A 23,956-nucleotide genomic window follows, 5' to 3' on the forward strand; every position below is an offset into this window, starting at 1 on the left:
CCGGACTCTCGAGTGTAGAGGAGTGTGTTACTGAAGGGAGTAACCCTATATCTCCCACTAGACTAATGTTTCAGCAGGAGGTTTAATTGTTCCCCAGTTCAGGTATTTGAATAACCCTGGTGTGGACCTCTTAATGGCCAGGAAATTATCAGCAGGCAAAACTAGGTAGGTCTGACTATAAAGAGACACTAACTATTCTCAAAAAATGCATACAGTAGAAGGAAAACAAACATGTAACGATTAGCACTTGAATACTGCCAACGACGCATGGTGTCGAATGTCCATCTCTTTGCTGCTCGCCTGGGCATTTCTTTCTCTAAAATGTCACTGCTGTCAGAATCTCCAGAACTGTTATTAATACCACGGTATGACCTCTGTTCTCAAGGCTTTTAACTGAAATGCGTATACAAGGCTTTATGATTCTTGGATTTACCACGGGGTGAATCTGCCATGGGTAAACCTGCAGGAGTGTGTGTGTGGCTGCTGGGGAGCCTGGACCCCAACACTCACAGTCCTCTCCCCACCTCCACCCTCGTGGAGAAGCGTTTTCCTAATGTGTTAGCAAATGATCACCTTGCTGGGGGCTTTATTTCTTCTAATACTAAAGATCTGTTTTTTTTGTTTTTTCCTTTAATCTGTACCCACTAGTAATGAAATATTCCCTACTTTCTATCTTATTCTGTGACTTTTCAATTTTGATTTTTAGTCTATTACTGAATGTCAACTTTATGTCACATGAGATTGGCGACAACAACTATCAATAGTTTTGGGTAGTCAAATTCGACAGAAGTGGCACAAACATTTTTTTTATTTGGTCACAGAAGTCTGGAGGGGGGTTCAGGAGTTTGCATTGTTAACCAACAAGAGTTCTGAAAACCTCACCTGGAGAACAGCGGAAGGGCCAGAAGGACATGGGAATGGAAACGTCAGTTTCCTTCCCTATACCCTGTAAGTGGGGTTCACTTCTGTGGTTTCTCCACAATGAAAATGAAGAAGAGTGTCTCTGAAGCTTGTGTAGAGCTCTCTCTGCATACAAAGGGCTTTTATTATAAGCTTGTTATCCCTTGATGGTAGTAACCCTTCGGGGTAGTCAAAGGATGTACTATTCTAATGATTTCTTTCATGAGAAAACTGGATGTCAGGACTGGGGCTGGAGTTCAGGTCTTTGAAATACAACCGTTTATCATCATAATCTTGAAATAGCAGATGCTTTTCTGGTAACAAATCCATATGAAAGGCTGGTTAATAAATGACACGTTATAATAATAAAATATAATATATAATAATATAATATGGCACATTAATAACCAACGTTACTTATTCTTATTGTAATGGTAAGCATGCTTTGGACCTGTGTAACACGTTTGCATTGTATTTCAGCCCCAGATGATGGACCTTTGTCAACTTTTGGGTTTTTAGGGATTAAGGAATTATTTTTAGAAAAATTATTTTAGAAAAATACAAGAAACAAACGATTCCTAGCAAGCTCTTGCCATGCTGAATGGAAGTGTGGTTAAGTAAGTAGAACTTTATTGAAGACCTGGGTTCAAATTCTTATTCTTCTGGGCAAGTGCTTGAGGTTCTCATGGCTTGGTTTTCTAATTTGTCATGGGATTGTTGTACAAAGCAAAATGAAATAGTACATGCACACCGTGGCATATAGAGAGGACACCAAATAAATAATGTTAACCTCCTCATCCAGTCTTCCAGCAATTCTGTTCCCAGTAACGAAGGCTTCTCTTAATAAACTGCATTGTGGACTGTATCCTGTTGATGAGGTTTTTTGGGGTGACAGTGGGGTTTGTGGGGTCCAGAGCCAATGACCAAGAAATAATTCTTCAAGACATCTTTGGTGCAAAAAGGTGATTTTATTAAAGTATGGGGACAGGACCCGTGGGCAGGAAGAGCTGCCCTGGGACCATGAGGAGAGATTGGTTATATACTATGGAGTTGGGGGAGGTAAAGTCCAGGGGAAGTTTCCTGTGAGATTTTCATATGCTAAAAAAGACTCCCAGGATAGTGTCCTAGCTATTATCAGGCTAAGGTTGTTTTAGCATTAAGCAAATAATTAGCATTAAGACAGTGGGGAGTTCCTGGAGAAAAGTTTTACTCTGCAGGCCTCATGTATTTGTCAGCTGGCTGCAGGTTTATAAGGAAATGTAGTTCTATCTGCCATTTCCTTCTGCCTTTGTTTCCCAAATCACTATGCGGGGGTGATGGAGACTTAGGTCCTGCAGGACTATGATCTCTATCCGTTAACCATTTGTTTTTCTCCTTTCCTTTGTTCTTGGGTAGCCAGGAGTGTCCGAGGAATATCACACATCCCATCTAGGAGTGGGGAGGCTGTGTGAGTGGCCTGTCAGCTTGCCCCTTATGTTCCTTCATCACTGTTCCCCAAATGAAAGTATTTCTGTGTGCCTTATCTGGCAAAGTATATTGAGCAAATATCTGTGAGTCTTTTGTGTACAACACACTGTGTATGGGTGGAGGGTGACACAAAGATGTACAACGTGGGATCCTGCTGTCAAGAAGGTTACAATAGTTTTAGGGCACTAGTTCTCAACAAAGGGTGATTTTGCCCCTTTAAGGCCCCCGCCTTGGCCCCTCCAGCCAACTTAGTAGTCTTTAAAGTTTTTTTTTTTTTTTTTTTATAAACTAAGCCGTTGGTGAGACTTGTGTTCTTTTTTTTCAACGTTTATTTATTTTTGGGACAGAGAGAGACAGAGCATGAACGGGGGAGGGGCAGAGAGAGAGGGAGACACAGAATCGGAAACAGGCTCCAGGCTCTGAGCCATCAGCCCAGAGCCCGACGCGGGGCTCGAACTCCCGGACCGCGAGATCGTGACCTGGCTGAAGTCGGACGCTTAACCGACTGCGCCACCCAGGCGCCCCAGTAGTCTTTAAAGTTTTAGCAAGCACCTTTAGCCTGAGTGACTGGTTAACTAAACTTTTCTCTGTATATCTACAGATCATGCATTGTTTCCTAGGAAGAACCAAAGCCTCTTGCACAACCTTTCTCCTGGGGCACCAACAAATTCCAACCTCCAAGAGATAACAGAGATACTGTCTGCACACAATCAAGAAGTGTTACAGACCACTGCGCTCCCCTTTTACTGAGTAACTGCCCTAAAGTTCCTCAAAAGTCTTTGCACCAGACAAAAACCCTGGAGTTGGTTTTTGGACAGGAGTCTACCTTCTCCCCAGGTGGCCAGCCTCCCGAATAAAACTCATATTCTTTTCCATTCAAAACTCTCTCTTTTCCAGTGAAGGGCAGCCGAACTTGGGTTTTTCTGAAACACTCTCAGGGGACACGTGGCAAGATTTGGAGATACTTTTCATTGTGATGACTGGAGGGGCGGGGAGGCCTCTACTGGCATCTAGGAGGTAGAGGCCAGAGATGTTGTAAACATCCTGCAATGCACAGTACAGCCCTCCCCTTTGCCCCCACAAAACTGATAGTGCTGGGATTGAGAAGCTCTGTATTAGGGGCACATTCCATGGACAGAAGTCACTAATTTACAAGAAAGAAAATGGTAGGCTCTGTCAGTGGGGACAGCTGGTACCATTTGGTGGCGCTTAATTGTGGACCTTCAACATGCTCGTCAAATGGGGGCTTACAAAGAGTTATAGAGGTCCAAGGACAGTATTATAGGACTTCACATCTTCAGCTGTGTCTCTACCAGACCCTTAAAGGCCTGTTGTGTCAAATGTACTCATATTTTTTTGAACTGTTGTAATAATTTTCGTAGTTTTTTTGGGTTTGTTTTAAAAGCATTAATTTGTGAAGTGTTCGACATTTAAAATATAGTATACTATAATTTTTGTATCGTTTTGGCAATTTTTAATTTTCAAATACGGCCCCAAATAGATATTTAAATATCTCCACCTCCAAAATGGAAGAGCACTGAAATTCACAATCTCTAAGAAGTCCAGCGAATTGTAACAAAAGTAGCGGCAAAAACAATAATAATGCTCAGTCGGCATTTTTTGAGCTCCTACTACTAGCCACGCACTGCTCTCAGAACTCTAGTATTATCCTTTAAAATCCTTTCCAAAACGATAGGAGGACAGACTATTAGTATTCCCATTTTACCGAGAGGAGACTGAGGCACAGAGCGGTTAAGCAAGTTGCTTAGCGCTACAAAGCTATTAAATAGGGGGCCAGGCATCGGGCTTCAGAGCCTTCACTCTTATTTAAAGGTTAAAACATATACGTGGTTTGTCCTGTCTTCCCCACAGAACTCAGCATCGTGAGGGCGGGCGCCACCCACACGCGCGCACACCTGTTCTCCACCCTTGCGCCCTGCACATCCCGGGGGCCCAGCGCCTACAGGCCGGCGGGCGCCGGGGCGCGGCTTGCGCACCCTCAGGCTGTCAGGTGCGTGGCCGCGCGCTAGGGGGCAGCAGCGGGCGCGGCTCGGGCTCGGCGGCCGCGCGGTCCCTCTTGGCCCGGTGGGTGGGCCGGCCGGGGCGGGGCCGGGCGAGCCTGGGCGCCGCGTTCGGGCTCCGGGCATTCGGAGCTTCGGGAGCCCAGCGGGAGGTGGAGCGGGATGGCGGCGGTCGCTGGAGAGGCGCGCCGGGTGCTGGTGTACGGCGGGAGGGGCGCGCTCGGCTCCCGATGCGTGCAGGCGTTCCGGGCCCGCAACTGGGTAATTCGGCCGGGTCTCCGCGGGGCTTTGCGGCACCTTCGGGTTGGGTGGCGGGCGGGTACGCTGGTGACTGGGGAGCGGAGGGGCTTACCGGTGCGGCCCTGGAGGGCAGTCTGGTTAAAGCCCGGGGCCCGTGTACAGGGCCAGACGTGAGTGCTTGCACGTGCGTGCACAGGTCTACTGCTCTGTGCCTGGCTACGAGTGCGTGCCTACGCCGCATCCTAGGTGCGGGGCCTTTGCTCTGCAAGGAGGTGGGGGATGGGGCTGCCCGCTCCGCCAGGCCCAGAAAGTCTGGAATGGCTTCGGAGAGAATTCCAGAGGGGAATAAAGAGGAGCGGGCTTGAGGGTACATGGAGAAACAATGAGAAGGAAGGCTCTGGAATTAGACTGCGTGGCGCGGGTTACTAGTCGTTAACTGATTGATTAAAGCCCGCGAACCTCAGTTTCCCCGTCTTTAAAATGGGGATAATACTAGTATTTACCCCTTAGGGGCTTGTGCGAATTGAATGAGATCATTGGGGTGCTTGTAAAGTATCTGACTTGTGGTAAAGGCTGTTTAAATGTTAGCTATTAGTATTACTATAATTACCCCGGTTCTTTCAGCCAGCCTTGCACCTGATTGTTGGAAGGCTCAGCCCCACCAATGCTGGTGGCTTCTTTGTTTTGGAAAGACCATTTGAACTACTTTGTATAATCGGGTATTGCTTCTTGTAGGGGGCTAGTAGGAGCGGAGCTGACGTATGGCCAGGGACCCTGACCCCAGCAGCTCTGGAGGGCTCAGTGCTTTTCTGGTGGGGACCCCGCCCTCTGTCTCCTCCCTGCAGCTGTCACTTGCACAAAATGTGCTGGAGCTCTGGGGAGTTTTGCCTCTGGGTTTTAGTTTGTAGCAGCAGCCTGGGCCAGGGTAGCCCCGGGACCAGGAAGAAAGGGTTCCAGGATTTTCTTTTGGCTCAGCCTCTGGTATAGGACTTTTAATGGGTTCTAAGCACACCACCGTCTTTTTACTCCACTTGGAAGACTATTTGAGCCATCTTCCAGGGTCTGTGGAGGTGGATGGTGGTGACAGTGTTATTAGGAGTGTTGGCTAGGCACTGTGTTCTCACGTACTCTTATTAATTTCACTTACTCTTCCCCAAACTTGAATTTAGTGAATCCTGTTGGTATCCATGTGTTACAGATGTGAGAGCTGTGCCTTTCCCCGGTGGGGGCACTTCCCCCTGTTGGGGCCACTTTGGTTTATTTCTGACTTGGCAGAATCTGACAGGCTGATTTACCTTGGACTCTGTCTCCCCTGTCCCCACCCCTACATTTCTAGGTACTCTGGGAGGGACTGGGATACAACCTTTTCTTTGTGTCTGTATCCCCCCGTGGCTGGTGACATAGAAGTAGTGAGTGTTCTTAAATAGATGCTGTGTTCTTCATAGCTTGTGGTAGAGATATATATCTCAGGGCCCTGGAACTTTCTGAGTAGGAACTGTGTGTCACCTGTGCCAGGAGCTGTAGCATGCTCCATTTCAGTGAATTTTCACATTAATCCTGTTAATTGTTAACCTCTATGAGAAAGCCACTGTCTTGCAGGGCCAGGATTCAAACTTTGTTCTGATTCCCAAACCCAAAGCCATCCCTCTGTGCTCCAGGGCAGGGGTCTGAAAACTTTAGTCCTCCCGGGAAGACTAGGCCTGTTGTCTATTTTTGTACAACCCAAGAACTAAGAATGGTTTCACATTTTTAAATGGTTGGGGAAAAAAATAAAAAAAAATAGAATTTTGTACCATGTGAAACTTACATGAAATTCACATTTCTGGGGTTTTAGTGCCTGAAGTTTTATTGGATGTAGGCACACTCCTTCATTTATCTATATTGTCTGGGGTGCTCTGCCATCACAACAGCAGATTTGAGTAGATGCAACACAGACCATATGGCCAGCCTAAAGTATTTACTTTCTGGCCCTTTACAAACAAAGCCGTTTTGCTTTTTTGCTCTGGTCAAGGGGTCGCTGGAAGTGCAGGGTTTGCCTTAAGAGGTGAGAGTGGAGGAGGAAGGTGAGGTGTTTGGGGGCAGATGGGCTAGGCTGGGGCTCAGTAAGGAGTGGACTGGCTGAAGCCATATGTGTGTAAGGAGCATGAGAGGTCAGTAGTGAGATTCTTTCTCTGGTGTTGTTGTTGTTTTAAAATATATTGTCAAATTGGTTTCCATACAATACCCGGTGCTCATCCCAACAAGTGCCCTCCTCAGTGCCCATCACCCACTTTCCCCTCTCCTCCACCCCCCATCAGCCTTCAGTTTGTTCTCTATCTCTGATGGGTTTTCATTTAAGCCTCTCATCTGTCTACACTGCCCCCATTTCTGAGTGTGGATCTTTCTGGAAAAACAACTAATTGTCTCTTGACCAAAGCTGTTTTCTCTTTCACTCCAGTGGGTTGCCAGCATCGACGTGGTGGAGAATGAAGAGGCTAGTGCCAGTGTCGTGGTTAGAATGACGGACTCATTTACAGAGCAGGCCGACCAGGTAATTCCAGAAAAAGACCCACCGAGCATTGTGGTAGGGAAACCCTGGGGAGTGGTTTCCTCTGGTAATGCATTCTTTTTTTTTTTTTTTTTTTCTCCAGTTAGTGCTTTCTGTTTATGAAAGCCATTTGTGCTCATTGGGGGAAATTTGGAAAAAGTGAAAAAAATATAAAGAGGATAAATTACTCATAATCCATTTCTTTAGCTCACTTTCACATTTTGGCCCATTTTCTTGTCTTTCCTATGCATTCTATATGTTTTTAGTTTTGTAAGTTGAGATAATCTTGTATTTTATATTTTATGGTCAGCTTTTTTTTTAACTTAATACTTAATTTAAATACTTCTCAAGTCACTTGAAAAAACCCCTCTGTGTCAGCATGTATTTTTTAATTTCTTTAGTTTCTACTTCCTGCACGTTGAAATGGCTTGCAGTTTTTCTTTTTTACCGTTATCAGGAATCCTGTGCTGAACATCTTTGTCTCTATCTCTGATTATTTAGGATGCATTCTAAAAAGTGGAGCTCCCTAGTTCAAAGCATGAACCCTAACAAAACAGGGTAATTTTAATTATACAATGATATGCTTATTGTAAAACAAGAAGTCCAATGAACACATAAAGTAAACTGTGAAATACCCCTGTTTCTCCCTGTGATAGTGTCACTGCCCAGAAGGACAGTGACAGTTTGATGGCCACGTTGGTATAAATATCAGAGATGCTCTTACATGGGCCGACCTTTCTGGAAGAGCCGTTCCCATAAGCTGCATGGGGGACTGTGCTCTCTGGTTCTATGTCAGCGCTGCAGCTCACGTTCCCAAGGAAATCTCCGCATTATTCTTTGTGTGATGTGACGTACTTTTACAGGCAAGCACTCAGTGAGGCAGGCGGCCAGGTGGGGGTAGACCCATTTTATAGCTTAGGAGATGAGACACTAAGTGACATGGCCAAAAAGCTAGCTCGTGGTGGAGTAGAGAGCATGGGATTTCCTAATAAGAGACTTAACTAACAACTTCAGTAAGCTCAGAGTCTGCTTTTTGTTTAGTTACATTCTCCCTAGTAATCTGAACACTACTGGGGGTCTGATGTTTAATGGTCCTAGCTGTGTTTTAAAATTTTTTCTAAAGTTTATTTATTTATTTTGAGAGAGAGAGAGAGAGAGAGAGAGCGAGTGAGAGCGAGCATGTGAGCAGTGGAGAGGCAGAGAGAGAGGGGGAGAGAGAGAATCCCAAGCAGGCTTCACGCTGTCAGCACGGAGCCCGATGTGGGGCTCAGACCCACGAACTGTGAGATCATGACCTGAGCTGAGACCAAGAGTTGGATGCTTAACCAACTGAGCCACCCAGGTGTCCCAAGAATATTTTAAATTTTAAAGGTGATACATGTATGATGTAGAAAATACAATTAAGCAAAAAGAACGGGGAAGTCATTTTTAGTTCCACTATGCAGTTAATGTTTTGTAGTATTTCCTTCCAGTCCATTTCTCCAAACATGTGTGTATAAGTCCAAAAATAAAAAACAAACAAAAAAAAAGCCCATACTGAGGATACTCCTGCTCACTCACTCTTTCTAGAGCATCGGTTTCACAGAGGTTAGAATATAAAAAGCCAGCTGACTTTCCAGAATATAGATTTTTGTTGTTTTTACTTAATCTGATCCTAATATTTCCTGTACTTAATGATTACTTATTGGCCTTAATGGGCTTAATAATAAAACCCAACAAGGCATAGTTTTTTGTCAGGCATCATCCTGAGTGCTTTATTCACATCAACTTGCTTCACTTCTGTAACACTCACAAAACGTTTCTGACTGATCTCCCTTTTAGAAATGGGGAGTTTGTGGGGCACCTGGGTGGCGGCTCTTCTGGCTGTGGTTCTCTGTGATCAGTGTCTGTCACTGGCTCTTCTGCTCCAGATAAACAGCATGACCTCCAGTGTTTGTTTTTAAGGCTTCAGAAGAGGAAATTTAATCCTAACCCATGTAAAATTGGCCCCCTAGGCATGAGATTCACTAGAGATAGGAGATGAAGACATGAGAAAGGCATTAAGTCTATGGAAAACCATTGGGCAGAGAGCAAAATTTAAGGGGAAGGAATTAAAGGCATAGATGTTGTAAAAGTCAAACAGGTGCCTCGTTTCTCCGGCTCCATGTTTCCCTGAAAAGATGAGCATGCACAAGGTTGTGTGTACATATGGACATTGGGAGATCGCCAACTTCTGTCAGCTGGGATCTGGGCTCTTGGTAACAGGACTTGGTTTAAGAATTCAGAAGTTCAGGAATTTCTTAAAAGGAAAGATGTAGGTATGGGGTGTAGGGAGATGAAAGATTGGTTTCCATTGCCAAAGCATTCTCTTTGAAGGAGTGATGTGAGGCTTCAGAAATTGCTGGGGAAAGAGGTAGGGGACTAACCTACCACAGGCAAAGATACACGGTCTTGGGTTAAGTCGTTTCAGCCATTCTGGAGAAATGTGAAAGCGGTCGATGGCCAGACTTGCCTGTCTTGCCAGATTTTTGTGTTAATAAATTGTAACAAAATGACATGTATGTATTTTCAACATTTAAAAAATTTCAAACAGAAGTAAAGAGAGAAAAGATCACCCATGTACCTGGGATTTACTGACATTTTGCCATTGACTATATTTTTTTTTTACATGAAGTATAGTTGACTATTTTTTGTTGCTCTTTTTAAAAATATTTCCTGTTGGCACTTATGGTTTGGAGTTGCAGTTAAAGGGATGTTTGTAATGAGGGTAGAAAAGAATAGATTATCTCAGATTGAGATTCTGTGATGTGTGAAGAAAGTCTGGAAAGAAATAGACCGGAAGGTTAGCTGTGGGCATTGAAGCTCTCGGTGATTTTTTAAAAACCTTTTCCTGCTTTTCTTTATTCATTGCTCTCTTCCAGGGGTGCTAATGTCTTAACCATCCCAAAAGAAGACTCTAGATTGCATTCTAAAAATCACATTGAAATGTAGTTGGGTTGCTTACTGTAGATTGGTCCTTCCTCTAATCTTCAAAGGGTTAATTGCCAGGTACTGGTAACTGACTTCAAAATGAGTGAAAAATAAACTGAGGCATCTGTAAGGACATTAGTCTGTTTGGGTTTACCTGACTGCTTATTGCACCTTTTTTGTCCCTTTTGTTTAAGGTGACAGCTGAGGTCGGAAAGCTCTTGGGTGAAGAGAAGGTGGACGCAATCCTTTGTGTGGCTGGAGGATGGGCCGGAGGCAATGCCAAATCCAAGTGTGAGTCCTTTTCTCAGTGAATCATTCATTCTGCTCTGCATTTTGTCCAGCTGGCAAAGACAGGTTTTTTTGTATTTCTCCCAGAACCTTTGGTAGGTCTGTGCAGTAGGGATTAACATCCCATTTGACGGATGAAGAAAACACTTCCCATAACGGGGGGTACGGGAGAGGGACGTTAAGTTTGAAGTTTGAAGTAGAAGCAGAATGGAATAAGTATTGTTTCCATCCCAGTCTTTCAGGGCCTATTACTGGGTGGGAACTGGAGGATGTGTATGAAATAGATCATTCTGAAAGTCGGAAGGACTCAAGGAGCACCTGGGTGGCTCAGTCTGTCAAGCATCTGTCTTTTGATTTCAGCGCAGGTCACCATCTCATGGTTTGTGAGGCGGAGCCCCTCTTGGGGCTCTGGGCTGACAGCACGGAGCCTGCTTGGGATTCTTCCTCTCTCTCTCTCCTCAGACCCACGTGTGCACCTATTCTCTTTCTCTTTCTCAAATAAATTTCCAAAAAAAAGGACTAAAAATTGAGCATTTATTAAAGCTGAGTATGTTTTCCAATATTTATTATGAAAATTTTCTAACATACAGAAAAATTGGAAGAACAGTTCATTGAACACCCTGTGCCCTCTAAATTCAGATATTAACATTTGCCATACGTGTGCTTTCTTGTTTTTTTGTGCATATGTATTCTGCGTGTGTATTTTTTTGTTAACTATCTGAAAGTAAGAATTTCAACACACTTCTGCATATATCTTCAGGGAGTAAACTCATTCTCCTACGTTATCTTAATACTGTGACCATACCTAAGAAAATTAATAATAATTCTATAAGATTTTTTTTTTTTTTAATTTTTTTTTTTTTCAACGTTTATTTATTTTTGGGACAGAGAGAGACAGAGCATGAACGGGGGAGGGGCAGAGAGAGAGGGAGACACAGAATCGGAAACAGGCTCCAGGCTCTGAGCCATCAGCCCAGAGCCCGACGCGGGGCTCAAACTCACGGACCGCGAGATCGTGACCTGGCTGAAGTCGGACGCTTAACCGACTGCGCCACCCAGGCGCCCCAATAATTCTATAAGATTAATAAAACTCAGCCTGTATTCGAATTCTCCAGTTTATTCCAAATCTTTTATAGTTTTTTTCCGCCTAAATGTATTTTCCAGTCAGGGTTTGTGCATTGCATCTTGTTGTTATTTTTAGTCTCTTAATCTAGAATTACTTTTTTCTTTTGTGATAGACTTGGTGGTAGAGAGGGCACTTTTCCCAGAGAAAGTTCCACAGACCGAATTTGTCCAGCCATTTCTGTAAGGTGTCATTTACCTGTTCCTCTGTCCATGGTATTTCTTGTGAACTAGAATTTAGGTCTAGAGACTTAACTAGATTCGAGTTGAATGTTTTGGAGGCGAGAGATCCTCTTGAGTGATGTGTGCTTCCTGTGACATCGTGTGGGGACACTTACCCTGTCAGATCACCGTACCGACCCCTAGTGATGCCAAACGGTGCTTGATTAGGGTGGTAGCAGCAGACTTCCATCGTAAAGGTACGTTTTTCTGTTTGCGATTAGTAAGTGATCCGTGGGATGCTACTTCGGCATCATGTGTGAGGATCCTATTTTTAAGCACCTCGAGGGTCTCAAATTCCCCAAACCTATTGGTTTTAAGCCTCCGTTGATCATCTCTGCCTGAGTCAGCAGTTTTTAAATTTTGTTATTCCTTCTATGTTTATCATTCAAAGCTCTCTTTTTTAATTTTTAAAATATTTATTTATTTTTGAGAGAGAGACAGTGTGAGTAGGGGAGAGGCAGAGAGAGAGAGAGAGACATAGAATCTGAAGCAGGCTCCAGGCCCTGAGCTGTCAGTGTCAAGCCCGACGCAGGGCTTGGACCCACAAAGTCAAAGCTCTTTAAAAAGGAATTGATATTCTGTGAAATCAGTTAAATATAAAATTGGTATTTTGTGGGGTGATCAGGTTGGCTGAACACCCTGATGGCCTTCTGTGTGTTTTGGGAACAAGAATTGATAAATGTGGATCCATACTTTTGTTTTTGTCTAGTTCTTTGTAGCCGGGAAATGTAATACCTTGGTTATCACTTACTGAAGACCCCTCCTCTGGTATCAGGAGGGATTGCTTTCTGGATTCTGGGTGTCTTGCCCAGCTGGTGATGTGATCACGTTACCACTTATTCCCCACCATGTCTTGGGCAAGGTCAGAGGATTAAAATAAGCATGAAATGATTGTCTGAGCAGCTTTCTTCTAAAGAGTCTTTAAAGCTGGCATTCAACTTTCAGCCATAAAAAAATGTGCTCTATAAGAACCCTCTTTATGTCCATGCAGCCTAAGTGCCTCAGATTGATCACAGGTAAAACTTGACTTAGACGTATAGGTTCTTATTACAAATCTACTGTCCTTCATAAAGTAGAACAATTTCTGAGTTAAAGCCAGTTCAGCCTATTTGTTAACAGTCCTCATTTATTGGCTAAAATTTTAACCACCTTACAGGTGAGGAAACTTGAGACTCAGGTAGTCACATGGCCTGGATTCGAACCCAGGTCTCTGACCACGGCCCTGTGCTGTTTTGTACTGGACCTTGTAGTCAAGGACTGAGGAGCAGGAGTGGCTGTCAGCGCCTCCTCATGGGACGCCGTGAGTGGAGCTTACCTTTCAGTCTCTTCCCTGCGAATGCTCAGCTCACGTGTTGTTTTCTCATTCAGCTCTCTTTAAAAACTGTGACCTGATGTGGAAGCAGAGCATGTGGACGTCGATCATCTCCAGCCACCTGGCCACCAGGCACCTCAAAGAAGGAGGCCTCCTCACCTTGGCTGGTGCCAAGGCCGCCCTGGACGGGACTCCCGGTAGGCCTTCGTTTCCCAGTGTGTGAAATGGGAGCGCTTGCCCTCGCCCCCTGGGCTGCTGGATGCTTCCTTAGGTGAGGGACCTGGGAGCCCTTTAGCCTCCAGGAGGCTTTACAGCTGGGTGGAGTGTGCTTCCTGGCTTTTTTTAGGGGTAGGACTCTGACCCCTTCTGTTTGCATTGTCTTCATGTGCATGGTGGGTGCAGAGTCCTGTAATCTGGGACTCCCACCACTCCATTCATCGGGGATCCACCCAGGGCATGAATGGTGAGGAGGTGGATACTAATCAGTTAATAAATAAGTTTTATCTTCATCACCCTGTGTTCGTGTGTCCATGAGAAGCAGCTCAGCCCCTGGAAATGGTGGGGCTTTCGGTAAGAGAGCTGACTGTGGACTCTTCACTTTAGTTGAGTGGCTTTGAACAGATTATTTGAGGTCTTTGACCAAATTCTGCTCTAGTTTCTTTACTCGTAAATGGCAGTAACACCTCCCTGAAGCGTAACTGTGAGGCATGAGAGGCGTCGATGTATATACAATGCCCACCACTTGCCGAGTCTTCTCATAGTTGCTCTTTCCTTTCACATATATTCTCATTTAATCCTGCGGTGGACTGTTACTACCTTTTTCATTTACAGGGAAGCGAACTAGAACTTAGGTTCAGGACCTTGTCATTATGTAATAAGTAAGCTGTAATTACACTTTGAACCAAAACCCTGATCATTTCTGAATTGTGTGCTTTTTCTGCTGCATCAGAACAGAACTGTGATTTCCTTTGCGTTTTTTATTCCGTGTATTTCCTGGGAGACTGTCATGAAAACAGACCATGGTTTGTAGGGCTTAAACACAGAAATTTATTTTCTCACAGTTCCTGGAGGCTGGAAAGTCTGAGATCAAGGTGTGGGAAGGTTTGGTTTCTTCTGGAGCCTCTCTCCTTGGCTTGCAGATGGCCGTCTTCTCCCTGTGTCCTCACATGGATGTCCCTCTGCATGTGTCTGTGTCCTGATGTCCTTGTCTTGTAAGGAGACCAGTCAGATTGCATTAGGGCCCGCTCTAAAGACCTCATTTTAACTTAATTACCTCTTTAAAGACCCTGTCTCCAAATACAATCACCTTCTGAGATATTGAAGTTTAGGACGTCAACACATGAATTTGGGAGTGAGAGGGGGGATACGATTCAACCCGTAGCACTCCCTTTGGAATGAGGCTAACGAAATTTAAATGGGGTTGGGGACAGCACAGGGAGGTGGAAAGTGTCTACGTCGACCACCTAAGTAAACTCTTCTTTAAAAAAAGGAGGGAATGGGGTGCCTGGGTGGCTCAGCTGGTTAAGCAACTGACTTCACTTCGAATCTTGATCTCATGGTTATGAGTTCAAGCCCCACATGGGTTTTCTGCTGCCCGCGCAGAGCCCGCTTCGGATCCTCTGTCTCCCTCTTTTTCTGCCCCTCCCCCACTCACATGCACCCTCTCTCTCTCTAAAAAATAAATAAACGTTAAAAAGAAAGGAGGGGAATTTTTTTGGGGTCTCTTTAGTAAGTGGTAGAGATCTGGAGCGCCTTTTCAATTTTAATGTAAGTCACTGAACTATGAGTCCTCTTAATAAATTAACAATTTCCTGCCACTCACTTTCTCATTAGATTTCTCAGAGCATGTGATCTTACAGGCCCATGGCTATTCCAATAATTAAAGCTGTGTAAATGTTCGATGTTGGTTTGGTTGAGATCTGGTTTTTATCAAAGGTGACACAGGGCAGAGCCAGTAGAAAGTGAATAGAAAAATGAGTAATGGCTTGACATTTAAAAAAGAAAACCTTACAACTAAAAGACTAATTTTCCTAAAGGATGAAATAGTCTTTTTCTTTGTTTTGGTCTTTAAATATCTTTTTTATTTATAGTTTTGGATACTGGTTAAGACTGCAGGTTCTGGGGGCACCTGGGTTCTTGGTTGAGGGTCCGACTCTTGATTTCATCTGAGGTCATAATCTCATGGTTTGTGAAATTGAGCCCCACATTGGGCTCTGTGCTGGCAGCACGAAGCTTGCTTCGGATTCTTTCTCTCCCTTTCTCTCTGCTCCTCCCACGCTCATGCTTGCTGTCTCTCTCTCAAAATAAATAAACTTATATATATAAAAAAAGGGAGGTTCTAGAACTACCCAGGTTGGTTTTCTGTTGTGGTTTTGCCACCTACTGTGTAATATTTGGCAAATTACTTAAGCTCTCTGAGCCTCAGTTTTGCCATCTGTAAAATGGGGATAAATAATACTACCTCCTCTATATGGTGGTCGTGACTTGCAAATCTCTTAATGGCTTAGAAAGATTATAGAGTCAGTAGTAAATGTGAACTTTTGTTATTTATTCCAGACTTTAAAAAACCCAACTATTTCTGCTTTAGATGTTAATAAGCTTGTTCATCTTTAAGTTCTTTGTTAGATGTTGTTAAATTTATTTGAGTTATGAAATGTTTTAACTTCGATTCCGATCCCGGAGTCATCTAGGGAAATCTATGTATATAGTCCAGAAACAAATGACAGACGGGCTTAGTGGTCCTTCATCACAAGAAGGGTTGTTCAAAACTGGAAAGTTTCCAAGTTTCACTTGGAAAGGTACTCAGAAAACCCCACGCTCCTGTGTTCAGGCTTGTTATTTATAGACTGTCTCCTGTCTCTTGGACGATAAACTATCAGAATTGATGGCAATCACTGGTTGACCACTTAGGGATCTGTGCTGTGTTTGGGAATCAGTCCTTAGGGACTACATTGATCATTTTATATTGAGAGGAAAAGTATTTATCTTTTTAATGAATTTTTTTTGTTTGTTTGTTTTTGCATCTTGCAAATGACCCTCTTACCAACATCATGTAGAATCCTGCGGAATCAAACCATTAGGGATGCCGGTAGCTTGTTGCTGGTTGCTTGTTTCTTTCTGCATCATATTGTTTGAATAGAATGAAGAGGGGCCCCTGGGCGTCTGCTGGGGACTGGGGCTGGATGAATAAGATTTGTACATTGGTTTATTTCAGTCGTGCAGAGGTAAATCTTTATATCACTGTTGGCCTCCTGCCCCTGATTAAACAGAGAAGCCAGAGATGGTGAAACCTTCTTGTGCTTCTAAATAACTGTTTGAGACCTTGACCCTCTTTTGCAATTCAGGGTGGCTGTTGAAGAGGTTAGTGATTGGTTCCTTGGCTGGGCTGTGATCCCCACCTCCCCCTGGACCTTTGAGGCCTCCTCATCTGTTACACTTTGAACAGCATGTGCACTGGGTTTTTTTTTTTTAAGGAGGCTGCTGATCTTCGAAAGAAACAGTGGTTTTCAGGAGGAGGAGAGGTGTCTGCAACAACTAACCATGCTTCTTTGTTGTTGGTTAGTGAGAATCCACAGCTGGGTGCTGTGGGGGACATAGAAACTGGTCCTAGTAAAAGACATGCCTTGCTTCTTCATTCAGTCAGCAAACAGTGATTGGCCAGCGGGAGGAAAGGAAAATTAATAGCACGTATACTCACGTGAAAATTGCTCAATCGCTATACTTTAAACAGCGGGTGGGACTCCAGGGCATATTACTTCTGTTAATTTGATGGCAAACATTTAGGGAGCACCTACCCTGTGCTGAGCCCGCAATTAAGTACTTTATCCCTATTTTATAGATGGGGTAACCCAAGCTTAGAAAGGTTTTGAGAACTTGCCTGGGATTTCTGTAGTGGTAAGTGGAAGAACTGGGATTTGAACTTGGGCAGCGTGCATTCCGGATGAGTGCTCCATCCCGCCCACAAGTTACCGACCTGAGGGTTTAGACGCAGCTCTTGCCTGGCCTCTAGCCTCGGTGCAAGTCTGCGTGTGAGCCTGGGCACGGTACTCACCCTGACAGTGCCTCCCCGTTGGCTCAGCAGTAAAAATAAGATGAACCTCATGGTTTTTACGGTAAATGTCAACTGCCAGGTGAATAGTAGGTGCCCTTGAATACTATGTCCCTTTCACTTTCTCTCCACAGGTGTCCATCCTTCTCTTCTTCCCAGCCCGGCATGGGGTTCTCTGGGCACACTAGCGGTGGCCACTGGTCACTGAACTGTTTTCTCCCCCCTTCCCAGGGATGATTGGCTACGGCATGGCCAAGGGTGCTGTTCATCAGCTCTGCCAGAGCCTCGCCGGAAAGAACAGCGGCATGCCCTCCGGCTCTGCGGCCATCGCCGTGCTCCCGTAAGTGGTCGGGGCTCCCTGCTCACTCCCCGCCTCTGCCTCGCTGCCAGGACTTAACATTTGAGTAGCTCTTCACCAGGGACTTGTGTGTCCTGTCACCTTGGCTTCTCACATTTGCCAGAGGCCCTAAAGATACTTCTTCAGATGTTGGAGCATCCCAGGCTGTCCAGAATGGTTGGCTGGTGGGACGGGTCTGTCTGTCTGTCTTCCTCTTCCTTGTTTTCTTTCCTTCCCTCCATCTGTCCCTCTGTCCCTCCTTATTAAAAGTAGTCTATGCATTTCTTTTTAATATTTGTATTCTTTCAAGTCATTGTAAGGCCAGTGGAAGAGAGATTGTACTTTAGTCTTTGCATGTGTGTATTTGTGTGTGTGTGTGTGGTGGGGGGGAGGTGGGGACAGTGGTGTCTGAGGGAGAATATGGGAAACTGGGACACGTTCCTATTTGTGACCTGGAAGAAGGTCCCTGTCACTGGCCCCAGGCAAGGCAGCTGCTTTGGAGGTGGGGTTCCTTCCTGCTGGAAGGATCCCAGCACCAACCGGCTTGTCTCTTGCCTGTAGTTCTAAAAGGGACGTCGGGACCTGCTAGGGCACAGGGCTTTCCAGCTCCCTTTTGTTTGTGAGCTTCTGTGATTCTGTGACCTGCTCCCCCAGCTGTTTTGAATGATTTCTGAGGCCTGAATGTTCTTGGGAGAGTCCTACATATCTGAGTTCTGTAGCCTTTTGCTGAAAATCATAAGGTTTCATAGGAAACAGTCCCCAAATGAAGGATGAGACTGTCTTTTTCCCCTACTTAAAGAAATGTTATTATTACACTTTAAAAATCGTGAGAAATGAGTCTGCTACATTTTAGGGAGTGAAGAAGATACAAATTGCAAAGCAGTTTACTTTAATAAAGACTATATTTAAGAAAAGGCAAAACTGTATTTTTAAAAAGGCTCTTTTGTTTTGTTCCTGTCTGCCTGAAGGGTGAGTCACAGAGCACTTCACTGAATTATGCTCGGACGTGATCTCTGTATATGTGGAGGGCTTCCTGGCCTCTGTCTGTCCTCCTGTGATCTCCCCATGTAAATGCGGCCACCCTTGGTGCCAAAGGTTCACATTGCATTTTCCTGGCTAAGGAGGATCGGGCAGCATAATTCTTACAGAAGGGAGGCACACACAACAGGCTTGTCTCTGTGCACTGCAGGGTTACCCTGGATACCCCGATGAACAGGAAATCAATGCCCGAGGCCGACTTCAGTTCCTGGACGCCCTTGGAGTTCCTGGTTGAGTGAGTATTGACATACTGTCGGTAACAGGCAGCTTCCAGCCCCATCTCTCTGCCTTTTACAGACTAGGCTGTGTTCTCTTAGCTCCCCAGTGCAGGTGGCTTTGGGAGGTTCCCAGGCCTCTGGAGGGTATTTGACACATCAGAGTGAGTCTCAGAAGGGGTTGACAGTGCTGACATGAATCTTGAGCTGGCCGGCCTGAGCATGGCCTGACTGCTCTAGGCCTCAGTTTCCCCTTCTGTATAATGGAATCCATAATTATCAGGAGGATTAAATGTGGTAGCGCTTGGCACGATGTCTGACCCGTAGTAAGTGCTCGGTAAACCTCTGTTCCCGGTAACATCATTGTCTCTGCTAACGAGGAGCAGCAGAGTGGGAGTCAGATGGTGATCTAGGGAACATCTGGGCTCCTGTGTCTGAGTTAGTGCTGAGCCACAGACCCACAGAGAGTGTCCTTTGTTTCTGAAATCACATTCACCCATTTGTGGATATGGGTGGCATTTGAAGATCATGGAGAAGGAGTTAGCTTTCTCACTCTTTTGTGTTTGTCTGGATCTCAGTTCCCCACAGCCTTCCATGTGGTAAGTACGTATTCCCCGAGCACCCACTGTGGGCCAGGTGCTGGGCTAGGCCCCGGGACAGGGAGATGAAGAAGATGTCCTTGCCCTCCCAACGCGGGAGACGGCCTTACCCCAAAGAGCCGGTGTGTCTGCTGCTTCGACAGCTGTGTACAAGATGTTTGCAAAGTTTGGGATGTGCTTCTGGCCTGCTATTACATCTCATTTTAATTAAGTTGAGAGGCATTTGGGACTTTTATGCTTGGAACCAGTATTTATGGAGCACTTGTTAGGTGTCATCATGTACCATTTTTTAACTGTTATCTTTTTTTTTTAAGTTTACTTATTTTTGAGAGAGAGTGGGGGAGGTGCAGAGGGAGAGAGAGAGGGAGACAGAGAATGAGAATCCCAAGAGGGACAGAGAGAGAGAATCCCAATCAGGCTCTGCACTCCCCGACACAGGGCTTGAACTCACGAACCGTGAGATCATGACCTGAGCCTAAATCAAGAGTCAGACGCTTAACCAGCTGAGCCACCCAGGTGCCCCTAACTATAATCTTATTTAATGTTCATAGCAAGTCACTGAGGGAGGGCCTGTCATCTGTATTTAAGATTTGGGGACTTGAGGCATGGGGGGCAAGGGGGATGAATAACATGCCCTAGATCACATAGCAGAGCCAGGATTTGACCCAGGCAGTATGACCGCAGGGCCTGTGGTCTTAACTAGGCCCACAGTTACTTCTGCCTACCAAGTTTTGAATTGTGTTTTGCATTTGAGCTTCTTTGTAAAAGCCAGTATTTCCGATAGCATCTATGACCTGGATTCTAGATGGATCCATCGGGGGTCACGTTTCTGAATTCGTGCCAAGTAGTGGAGTCCCAGCCACCCTCTGTTCCAGAAATCATGGCACCTTTGTGGGATTTGAAAACTCACATGAAGTTTGGCATGAAATGTACTTTGAATGTCTGGAGTATGTTAGCCTTTGCTCTCCGTGGTTATGATGGTGTTTCCCTTGTCTACTGCAGACCGCTAATGAAGACGAAGTAAGACAGTATAAAACATGCATGAGTAACGCATGTTCCCCTTCACATCCAGCCATCTGACCGGTCTCCCTCAGAGCCATCCCTAAGCCCTGCCCCACCCCAGAGATGGGTCACAACATGGATGGGACTTTGGGGGAGTTTTAGCAGTGCTTTGCTGTTGGGTCTATGGAATAACTGCCCTTGGCTTGTTCAGCCCTTGGAGTGGGATCTTGAATGGCTTGACAGTTAAACATCGGCTCTGGTCTAGCAGGCTGCTGGTCACTACCAAAGTATATCCCAGAAACTCCTGAGTGCTTCCTAGTTGAAGAAGGTCCGGAGTCCTAGCTGGTGGGTTGTCCAAGGGGACCAAGTACTCAAATGTAAATGTTTTGTGTGGAAATTATCAGCTACTTGTGGGGCACCTGGGTGGCTCAGTCAGTTAAGCGTCCGACTTCGGCTCAGGTCATGATCTTGGGGTGTGTGAGTTTGAGCCCCGCATTGAGCTCTGTGCTGACGGCTGGGAGCCTGGAGCCTGCTTCGGATTCGGTGTCTCCCTCTCCCCCCTCCCCCCACCCCTGCTCACACTCGTGTCATTCTCTCTCTTTCTCTCTCAAAAATAATAAACATTAAAAAAATTACCAGGTACTTGTTGCATCTTGTGAATTTGCTGTGCCCTTTTTTAATTCCTGTCTTCTTAGAGGAGGCCTTCCCAACTCTCCCAGGCAGGGTTCCTTCCCTGCATGCAGCGTAATTAATTCCCCCATTCCTGCACTTCACATATTTTATTGTAATAGTCTTTTTTTTTTTTTTTTTTTTTGCTATCTTTTCCCATTGCTGTGGTGGTCTATGAATGGTTACTTAAAAAAAAAAAAGTGAATGAATTTCTTTTAAATTTCTGGAAAGGTAACATGGGAAAGTATAAAGAATTGTGCACATTCGGGCCTCCTGGGTGACTCAGTTGAGCGTCCAACTCTTGATTTCGGCTCAGGTCATGATCCCAGTGTTGTGGGATCAAACCCTGAGTCAGGCTTTGTGTTGAGTGTGGAGCCTTCTTGAGATTCTCTGCCTCCCTCTGCTACTCCCCTGCTCGTTTGTGTATGCACTTGCTCAAATTAAAAATATTGTGTATGTACGTGTCTTTCTCTTAGAATTAACTAATTACAGTCTTTTTTAAATCACTTAAAATCATATTACTGTGTTGTAAAGGATTCTAACAATGAAGCAAAATGCAAAAACCAAAGTTAAAGTCTCACCGAATGCTGCCACTTGGACATTAGAATGAGTACTGAGGGCACTGGGGACCTGGCTATGTGTCCCTGTGGCTTTTTCACAGTTGCTGCTGCTGTCCTCTACCCCCAAGCCACTGATGTGAATATAAGCATGTGTTGTCGAGAGTTTTGCTTTGAAAATGTAAAGCTTATCTTCTTTGTTCTAGAACCTTCCACGACTGGATCATAGAGAAAAACCGACCGAACTCGGGGAGCCTCATCCAGGTGGTAACCACGGAGGGAAAGACGGAGCTCACCCTGGCATATTTTTAAGCTTCGTCTCCGTGCCTGCTGGAGACCTGCCAGAAAAGTTGTTTCTCTCAGTGTGTCTGTGTAGGTGCTTTGTTTTCTGTCATCTGGTTTGTGGTATGAGATACTGAGTCCTGTTGTCCTCTCTCCTAATGTGCGTTGTTCTCCCAGGACAGGGTAAAATGTTCATGTGAAATAAGGTATGAGGGCGGAGGCCTGTAATAGCACAGACAGTCTGTTAGCTGCGCAAGTTTAGGAGGTATCCAGCAGAACCTCTGGGTCTGCGTCCTCCTGAATTGCATTTGAGACTTGGATTCTGTCCTGAACAGGGTCTGTCGACCTGACTAGTTCAGAGATGTGTTGATACTGGGGACGTTCGGGGGCCTTAGTCTTGAATGTTCTGTTTATATCACACACATCGTGTTTGTAGCCGCCAAATTGAACTGCCTTAAAACTCCTTTTGTGGTGTAAGCAAAATCCCGTGGACTCTGTTAAGATATCTCGTCCCGTGAGGTTGCCAAGTGTACTTCCGAGCTACTCGTTATTTGGAGTTTATCTTCCTAATAAATGCACTTCATTTATGATGTTGTCTTCTGTAATCAACTGTGGCTTAAAATACAGTCATTGATGGATGTAGTCCTGGGAAGGGGGCGGGCTCTGTCTGAGATCAGCTTTTTCACCACAAAAACACGGGCACGGTTCCTGCTTGGGCAGATCAGAATCCAGGGGTGCCAGGATGGCCCTGTGTATTTAGAACAGTGCTCCACGAAGCCGATAGTGGCTGTACCAATGGAGAATGAGTGATCTGATCCACCCTGGCCATTGTGCAGATGAGGAAACATCCAGGGAAAGAACTTACTCCCCTCATTGCCGGTAAGGGGCATAACAAAGCCCAGAAGCCCAGTCACCAGTGGCTGCTGTTTTTAAAGGACTTTACTACGTGTTTTCTTTTTTGATTTGTTTTTGTTTTTTTTTTTTAATATTTATTTTGAGAGAGAGCGAGAGAGAGCACCAGCAGAGGAGGGGCACAGAGAGAGAGAGAGAGAGAAAGAGAGAGGATCCTGGCACAGGGGTTAATCCCACAGACTGAGCTTATGACCTGAGCCAAAATCAAGAGTTGGACATTTAACCCAGGCACCCCTCCTTTTTGATTCTTTACAACAATTTTTATTGAGGTAGAATTCAAATTAAAAAATTAAGCATTTTATTTATTTTTATTTATTTATTTATTTTTTAAATTTTTTTTTCAACGTTTATTTATTTTTGGGGCAGAGAGAGACAGAGAGAGACAGAGCATGAACGGGGGAGGGGCAGAGAGAGAGGGAGACACAGAATCGGAAACAGGCTCCAGGCTCTGAGCCATCAGCCCAGAGCCCGACACGGGGCTCGAACCCACGGACCACGAGATCGTGACCTGGCTGAAGTCGGGCGCTTAACCGACTGCGCCACCCAGGCGCCCCAAAAAAATTAAGCATTTTAAAAGGAAAAACTCAGTAGCATTTAGTGTTTTCCCAGTATTATTTAACCTGCACTTCAGTCTATTTCCAAAATCTGTTCATCATCCAAAATTAAACCCCATGCCCACTAAACAGTTACTCCTTGGGGCACCTGGGAGGCTCAGTCGGTTGAGCGTCCAACTTCGGCTCATGTCACGAGCTCATGGTTCGTGGGTTTGAGCCCTGTGTGCTGACAGCTCAGAGCCTGGAGCTGCTTCGGATCCTGTGTCTCCCTCTCTCTGTGCCCTTCCACCTCTCGTTCTGTCTCTCACTCTCAAAAATAAACAAACAAAAAAACCCAGTCACTCCCCATTCCCTGTGCCACCAGGCCCCGGCAACTGCTAGTCTGCTTTTGATCTCTGTGAACTCTATGCAATTCCCTATTCTGGATATTTCATGTGAGTTGGATCATACCATATGCAGCCTTTTGCGCGTGGTGTCTTTTACTTCACAGGTTTTCCAGGTTCATGTTGTAGCAGGTATCAGCGCTTCATTCCTTTTTGGGGCTGGATGGTATTTTCATTGTTGGTGTATACAATTTACCTGTCTGTGCGTGGATATTAGCATTGTGTCCACTTTTGCCTGATGTAAATTGGGCTGTGAGCATTTATGTGGTACCTGTTTTCAGTTCTTTTGGATAGAGTGGAGTTGCTTGGTTA

General features: G+C 45.1%; 1 protein-coding gene across 1 annotated transcript; it reads left to right on the forward strand.

Moving 5' to 3' along the window:
* Positions 1-4,451: 4,451 nt before the first annotated feature.
* On the forward strand, positions 4,452-22,382 carry QDPR (quinoid dihydropteridine reductase). Its single transcript, XM_045474450.1, has 7 exons — positions 4,452-4,649; positions 7,066-7,158; positions 10,299-10,395; positions 13,105-13,245; positions 17,328-17,436; positions 18,623-18,706; positions 21,720-22,382. Exons 1-7 carry the CDS (start codon positions 4,551-4,553, stop codon positions 21,823-21,825), a joined length of 729 nt encoding a protein of 242 aa, XP_045330406.1. The 5' UTR covers positions 4,452-4,550; the 3' UTR covers positions 21,826-22,382.
* The last annotated feature ends 1,574 nt before the right edge of the window (positions 22,383-23,956 follow it).

Source organism: Leopardus geoffroyi, chromosome B1, assembly GCF_018350155.1.
Source record: "Leopardus geoffroyi isolate Oge1 chromosome B1, O.geoffroyi_Oge1_pat1.0, whole genome shotgun sequence".
Lineage (NCBI taxonomy): Eukaryota > Metazoa > Chordata > Mammalia > Carnivora > Felidae > Leopardus > Leopardus geoffroyi.